Here is an 8,330-nt window from a genome sequence, read left to right as displayed (position 1 = left end):
AATAATAAAAAGTAAAATAGAAGTAGTGTGACTATGAATTAATTTTATAATTATTAAAATTTATAATAGAATGTCCTGCAGCAGTCTGGGCTTCAGTCTTAGGGTGAACCCATATTGATTATCTAAAATATTGAATTTGTATTATAATTGGTTCCTTACGATTTCCACAAGGATTTTGATACGGATATTTGTAGCATAGATTTCTCTTTAATACTGGATTATTTCCAGCCACATTTTTTATAAATCAGTTTGGTTATCCGATCTTCGTTTCTTTTAGTATTTGTCCGCTTCCTAATACTATATCATATAATCTTATAAATACTGTATAAGACATGGGCAGCGGTAGCAGCATGGTAACGCGCCAGTGTACCAACCCACAGGTTGTCAAATGGAATCCCCGGTCCCACCCGGGCTTTTTTCAAGCACAGAATAATGCCAAACTCACTGACAACCTCCCTCTGGGCATTTGTGAGGCCCGTTAACTAATGGGTGGCACTCTCAAAAAATAGGCGTGGGAGTGACGATCCCACCCTGGGAAAAAAACACGTCAAGAAACGCGCGATGTATTAGTAAATGCATCGTGTAGAAATACGATGTATTTACTAATACATCGTGAGAGGACTTAGGCCTCCATGGTCTGTTGCCCATAAAATAATAATAATAATAATATATCCGATTTTCATTTCTTTTAGTGTTTGGTCGCATTTTAATACTACATTATATAATCTTATAAATACTGCCATTTTTTTTTCTCTTAGTTCTTCATTGGCTTTTTCTGAGCTCTGTCCTTTCATTCACCCGATATATTGTCTTTTTATAATTAATAACTGTCTTTATTCATTAGATTATAGTAAATTTGATTTATTATTTGATAGATTTGAATTGCTTATGAACTGAGTCATCATACTCTTTCGTGCAGCCTGTTGTTCGTGCTGCTGATTTAATAAAACTCAATTGTTGTTTTTATTCAGTAAACAATTTTCTGTCAATTAAACTCGAACTATTTTTAATTTTTTTCTGTGAGAATAAGATAGAATAATATCTATAATGTTTTTAGACAAATTGTTTGATCATTTCAATCAAGGCCATGATTCAACCCTGAACTTGAAAAATTGATAAAATGGCAAACAATATCTGTACACTAAATTTTTTTTAACAGAGAGGCAATACTGTTTTTTGAGGAATTTCCCACTAATGTGGTTTTCGTTGACCAAAATTTCTTAAATATTTTTCCCACTCTTCTCCATTCAATACTTGCTCTTCCCTGATGCCATGTCCTGCCAAACTTTCTTCCACCTCATCTATCCATTTTATTCCAAGTCTTCCTTCTATATTCTATTCTATTCTAGTTATCTGCAGAAGTTCCACACAAATTCTTTTACATGTCTTAAGGAAAATAATATTTGTTGTCGATGGTTGAAAGTATGTTCTTTTTCAATTCCATTAATTTTCTTTCATATCTGCATTTTCTTGCCTGCATCTCTTAAATCCATTTCTGTGACAAACAGTCTTGCTGCAGAGTCTGTTAATGACCTATGTTTCTAAGGCATATGTTTCTATAGACTCAAATTCAGACTTATATTATATTATTATAACTATATATTATATAATATTATATAGAGCTGTATATTTGCTCCAGAGGACAAAATTTAACATTACAGTGGCCATTCTTCCTTATATCTTCTGTTCAATACCGCTGATTGTAGTTTCTATTAATATTATTAGTAAGGTAATGTTGATACAGGCAATAACTGATTGTTCAGTTTATACAATGTATGATATAACATAATATTTATTTATATTTCCCTTTACCAATATAGGGAATTTAGCAGTAATCACTAGACATCAACCTGTCCCCTTTCTGTTCCCCCAAATTTCCCCTCTCTCGCTTAATTGCTGACATTTCCTCCTCACATCCTCACATAAAGGTTTTTGTGTACATGTTCTAATGTAAATAATGTTTCAAAGTTAAACAAGTTTACATCACACTCTCTTTGGATATGTACATATATAATAAAAAATCCAGTAATATGAAAACTCTTTGTTTTTATCAATAGCATATTTTTTTTTTGTTTAATGAAGAATTACGTTTTCTGCTATCCCTTAATCCTTCCCAACATTACCTCTAAATGCTTAATGATTCACCATTATTCATATTCCAATTATCAATTTTTATTTTTAGATTGAAAAATCTGATGAGATTAAAAAAGATTTCCCTCCAAGATCTCGCATAGACCATTTTGTAAGGCATCATTTAGAAAGAACAACTGGTGTAGGTAAGTAGTTCAGAAGGAAAATGATTTAATTTTTTAGTTTAATTTAATTAAACTTATGTTTTGCTAGTTTGTATTTTATACATTTTATTAACAAAAATTACTTAATTTCCTAGTGTTATGACTTTATTATTATTATTGAAATTTATTAGAAATTCCCCTAGTCAGTTGAATAGTTAACTTTTTATGCCTGAAATATTTGATACCTTGAATGAATCTTGAACTTGGGTAGCTGAGTTAAAGTACCCTACTACTAACCCTTAGGACCATTTCCGAGCTTGGCTAAACCATTAAATCCATTTTCTCTTCTACTAACCGCCAATTGCCTTAATAATACATACTTAGCTCCCATAATGTGGTTGGATTGGGTCACTAACCCTGAATTCTGACCTAATCACTGCTGGACGCGGGGGTGGTGTACACAAATAAAATGTTTTTACTGTTTTATTAGTTACAGTTGAATAACATTTAACGTTTTTACTGTAATGAGAACCAACAACACACACATATAACAATGGTGGCAACCTACCGACTGCTAACTCTGGCAACTAGCTGTTAGACCAAGTACATAACAGTTAGAGAACTACAATCGATATATTCCCAGTTTGCCACAAAGCAACATGTATACAATAAAAAATGAATTTTTACATCTTATTTTAACACACCCTCTTCATTTTTTTAAAAATTAAATTTAGTTTTACATAATTTTTCTTACAAAAACAGGATTAGCAGAATTTTCATTTTACATACTTTAACAAAACAATTTTAAAATTACAATATTAGTTTATTGCACAGAAAAAACTTTTAAATTATAATTTTTTGATTTTAATGTTTCACAATCACACCATTCCTGGTTCAAAGTCCCTGGTTCAAACATCTCCAAATGCTCTTCTGTCCTTTTGTAGATGATTTGGACTTATCGTCTTTCGACTGCATCTAGACTTTTCAGTCAGAATTTTTTGAAGTTATTATGAATATTTAGATCAACACAAGGTTTAACAGTATTCGTTGAAACACTGAATCCTTTTTTCTTTCTTGGTTTCTTTCTCTTCTTTTTTCTATTTTATATTTCTTTCTTGTTCCTACTTAATTATCTGCTTCTTAATCTACATTGTTTTTCATCAATGTCCCAATTATATTCATCTTCAAAATTTTCTTAATAAATTTCTGGGTTACCATTTAAAGCTTTAATTTCTTTAACCTTTCTCCAATCTCACTAAGTTTCTCTTTCTGCTTCTTCTTGATGTCTTCATTTTTCTTAGCCTTTCCTTGCACAATATCTGTCTTTTCCTTTTCTCTAGAATCATTTGTGCATCTTAATGATCCTTCAAGTCTGCTAGGATACCTCTCTATCTGTAGATTTTCTTCCGTTTCAAATCTCCAATTGGTTCGGTCTCCTCCATTAGCTTGCTCTTTCAGTTCTCTTTTATCTATGGATACATTTTCATTAACCTCTTCTACAGCCTTTTCATTTTTTACTTTTATTTCTACCAATGCTTCATCACTTTCATCTTCATATTTTGAATCACAATTAACCTCATTTTTAAATGTTCCTTTTATATCTTCATGTTCTTGAACATAAGCTAATGGTTCAGATGCATATGTTTATTGTCTTTTTTTTATTTCGGTACATTTGTAGCATAAGCCTTCAAATTTGATTCAGCCTTCTAGTCCACAACATAAAATCGCTCAGGAGATCTTTTTCCAACAACCACTGTATCATTCTTTAAAATTTTTACTTTGTTTTTAGCAAAAGTTCCAGATTCACCGTTCTGTTATTTTACTATTTTATTTAACAAATTTCTGCTGAGATCCTGGTATGTACATCACATCTTTTAGTTGACACTTGTCACTTTTTACAGAAACAACCATTTTTGCTGTCATGGATGCACAGGTTTTAGCCAGATCTGCTAAAATTCCTCAGCATCAATAGGTTGTGCTTGCGACAATACACTTATGTTGTTGGTGTTATGTCTTGTGGAACATGAATCTAAGACCCATTTCGTTGATTTTATGCTACATTTTCCAATAAGGAATAAAACTGTTGTTTTCACTTTGTTTTTACGAAAGAACAGTCCTTCTCTCGGTGGTTTGTTTTTTTTTACATACACCACAGGGTTTTTTCTTGGTTGGGCAGTCTTTACTCACATGTCCTTTTTTAGAGCAAGAAAAACATTTCCTCTTGTTAGAAGTAGTCCTGCAATTTGTTTGTATATTGGTCTTAAACAAAACTGGAATTCCTGTTTCCTCAGTATAATTTAAGGAACGTCTTTCTTCAGCCATCAGTCTTATCATTAAATTGGAAAGAGTTTTCATATCGGAGCCTGTGCTTTCCCAAACACTTACAAAATATTTATACTGCTCTGGAAGTATAGTTACTACTTTTGAAATGATTTTATCATCTGGTATATCATTGCCTAATGATTTTAATTTGAATGCCAAATTTTCGATTGAGCTTATGTGGTTTGCCATGTCTATCCCTGTCTTAAATTTAAAATAAAAAAAATTCTTGCAAAATTTCAAACTTTTGCTGAGAAACATCTCTCTCATATATGTCACATATTTAGAATACATTTGACTTGCAGTAGTACATGTCAAAATATGGGTTAATGCTCTCTGATTCATTTTTGTTACTATTAAATTTTGGGCTTTAGCATCATTTAGTACATACACCTTACATATATCCTTTACTTCGGTGGTTTCTGGGAAGCTCAAAATCTTTATAAATAATCTCAAACAACGCGTAGGCTTTTAAGAAGATGGTTACCTTGAATTTCCACATTTGGAAGTTTTCAGGCCCAGTCAGTGGCTCAAACTGATCTATTTCATTAAAGGCGTTGAGATCCATTTTATATTACTGCTTGCACTTAAATAGTTTTACTTTACGAAGTATTTGAACACAAAGAAACACTACCGAACTCTCTGAGGCTAGACTAACCCTTATCCATTTCTATAGCAATTGAATGTTTTTTTTAGCTAATCTCACCAATTGGACATAAGTTTTTGTTAGAAATAAAACATTATAAACTTCCTAATTGTTAATAAACTTCAGTTTTGTTATGTATGAATATCTTTTTAATTTACATCCTTCGAGGCATACACGTCGATGCATGCATCTTTAAATTCAAATATAAAATTTAAAAAAAAAATCTGTATATAACCTTATTTTATAATTTGAGAGGGGGATCCAGGCCTTCCAGCCCCCCTCCTTTTGCTATACCACTGGAGTCTAACAGGTTTTCTTCATTGTTTATAGGTGAAGAAGGGATACTTCATTCACCAACAAGAGAAAAACTTGAGCCCGCTTTAATAAGAAGGAAAGATACTGGAAATGAATCAACACGAAGTCCTCAAAAAGTTCAATCTTATACTGGTATATAATAAAATAAGATTATAAACACATAATGTTTACTCACAGTATCTATAACTGTTTAGTTGAATATATACCATACAATAAATTCTAATCGTGTAACGTCTAAGGACTAGCATTGCCTAATATGAAATTAAAATTAAAATCATGGGTTATAACAAGTTTACATTATTTTTTGGATATTCATTGATTGTTAAATTAAAATCTTTTATTTTGAAATATTGATTGTTTATTGGTTTAATAATAAAATAATATTCATTAATATTATCATTAAATTTTAAAAAAATGGAACCTAATAAATGGTTAGGTTTGAATGCTTAATAAATAGGCATTCTACAACAGAGGTCCCTAATCTTTTTCGGTTTACTGCTCCCTATATAATCGGATTTTTCTCGCGGCGCCCTTAATACATCAGATTTTTTTCTGAAGTTTTGACTTTCTTGAAAGATTGGAAAACTTTCTTTTTTAAAAGCGATTACCCATTTAACCTATTTAGTGACTAAAGCATGGGTGGGGAAGCCATGTTTGCACGCTTGCCTTTCAAAAGATGTGGATTGCAAAGAAAATAATGAAAGACTCGAAAGTTGCTACATTCTTGGAATTTTGTGTCAGCATACACGATTGTTGGCGCAAAAATTCGAAACTTATAAATTCCCCAAAAAAATTGTCGAATGGCTTAACTGACATTTCGCGGCGCCCTTATGACTGGACCGCGGTGCTCCTGGGAGCCGCTGCGAACACTTTGGGATTCACTCGTCTACAACACTATGCATGCTTAATAGAGGGTTCCTATATCATACATTTTAAAAATAATTGATTATTTTCCATATTACTTTAAACGCAATGCGAAAGAAAGAGAGACACTATTGATTAGATGAAGTATTAATGTATTATTTATGTTCTTATTATTCTTATTCTTGTTGTTAGAATAGCTACTAATGACCAAATAACAGATAGATTTATTTTTATTGTCATTATATTTTACCTTAAAATCCTCAAAGATTTATAATAATTTCAATTTTGTGATTTGTTTTTGAATATTGAATAACAAATAGCTGTGCAATATTTATTTTTTAATCTACATCATTTAGAAAAGACCAATCCTTAATGTAGTTGGTTTCTAAATCAGAATAAACAAAAACAAATCAACTTTCATCATCTATATTTTGTAATATCAAATTTAGGACGATCTCAATCTGCTGGGCCTAATACATCAAGTGTAGAAAGTAGATCACCAAAACGCACTCCACGCTTAAGCCATGGTACAAAACACTCTGCTCCTGATAAAAAACAACGCCCAAGTAAGTGTAACAAACTAAAACAGTTGAATCTATCAGCACGATTGGCTCTTAGCTTAATCAGCTTAAATATTTTATTTTTGTTCTCTAGGTATCAAGTAACACAAAATAGATTTAAAGTTTAAATAACTAACCTAAACAAAAAATACAAATGAGTATTACTAGACTTTTTACCTTAAAATAATATATATATATTTTTTTATACTAATTGAAAAGAATAGATAAAAAAACAAAGATATTATTACAATTTATCTAGATGTAAATATCCAAATGAGATATTTTGAAGAAATAAAATTAATAGATTTTTTTTTTAAATATTCAGAAAATGGATGCTGCTATATGCATGAATAATTGGTTTAAAGAGGGTTTTTTTTTTTAGATAAAGAACTGATAATTGATTATTTGTTATTAACTGTTATCAAATATCTTATCCCTCATAATTTTATTTCGGGTTAGAAACTGTGTAAACTCTCTTTGTTGTATTGTTTGACTAAATAAATTGTAAGAAACATTTCTTTTATACAAATAATTTCATTTATTTCATGACTACACTCATTCATGTCTTTCAATTTCATACTCTTTGAAACGAAGATAATAAACAATCAGATATTAATATTTAATGGAATATTTAAAAAAAAATGAATGTAGACAACTTAAAAAAAAAACTTTGGGGTCATTATTCTAAATCAAAACACTGATTCTCAGAAAACATTAGTTTCTTTTCACACATTTTGCAATTAAAACCAGCATTTTGAAATGTATACATTTAATCCCGTACTACTTTTTAATTTTTTTGTTGTTATATCTTAATATTTTTCTTAAAAATACCTTTAGTTAAAGGATCAGAATTAAAAGTTGTTGGTAAATGGTATTTTTATCTCTTATATGAACTACAATTCTTAAAAAATATTAAAATTGTGGTATTATTCTATAAAATAATCATATATTTTTTTAATCAACTCCTTATTTTTTTTTTATTCTGATCCTTTGACAAATTACATTTTTTTACTAATTTTATTTTCTCCAGCTTTACAAAGCTCTTTATAGAATTGTATTCAGTAATGACACAAGCTTCTGTGAATACAAGACCATTTACAAACATAAGAAAATTCATAGAAAAACGTATATATTCAGAAAAACAAACAGAGAAAGTTTTGATGGCAAAACAAAATCCAACATCGATAAATCGAGATTTCAAAATATTGAAAATCAAATAGTTTTGGTTAATGCAACAAAATTAAATATAAATGTCTTTCTTACTCGATTATCTAAAGGTTTCTTAGTCAATGTTTCTGAAACATCAATTTTTTTAATAAATAATTCAAACACTATCCATTATAGTCTCAAAACGTTTTATTTCTTTTATACGTCCAACGTTTCGGCCAATCC

General features: G+C 30.1%; 1 protein-coding gene across 1 annotated transcript in view; it reads left to right on the top strand.

Moving 5' to 3' along the window:
• The window catches only part of LOC106691217 (DNA polymerase delta subunit 3), a gene marked incomplete at both ends in the record, with an annotated part of 13,397 nt that extends 6,453 nt beyond the window's left edge, over nt 1–6,944 (top strand). Inside the window, 3 exon segments of the mRNA XM_024364038.1 lie at nt 2,183–2,276; nt 5,530–5,646; nt 6,828–6,944. Coding sequence (XP_024219806.1) covers nt 2,183–2,276; nt 5,530–5,646; nt 6,828–6,944 — 328 coding nt within the window.
• Nucleotides 6,945–8,330: the final 1,386 nt, after the last annotated feature.

Source organism: Halyomorpha halys, unplaced genomic scaffold, assembly GCF_000696795.3.
Source record: "Halyomorpha halys isolate HHAL.00 unplaced genomic scaffold, Hhal_1.1 Scaffold2163.1, whole genome shotgun sequence".
Classification (NCBI taxonomy): Eukaryota; Metazoa; Arthropoda; class Insecta; order Hemiptera; family Pentatomidae; genus Halyomorpha; species Halyomorpha halys.
The sequence above is the reverse complement of the archived record's forward strand: the minus strand, read 5'-3'. Positions and strand labels throughout refer to the sequence as shown.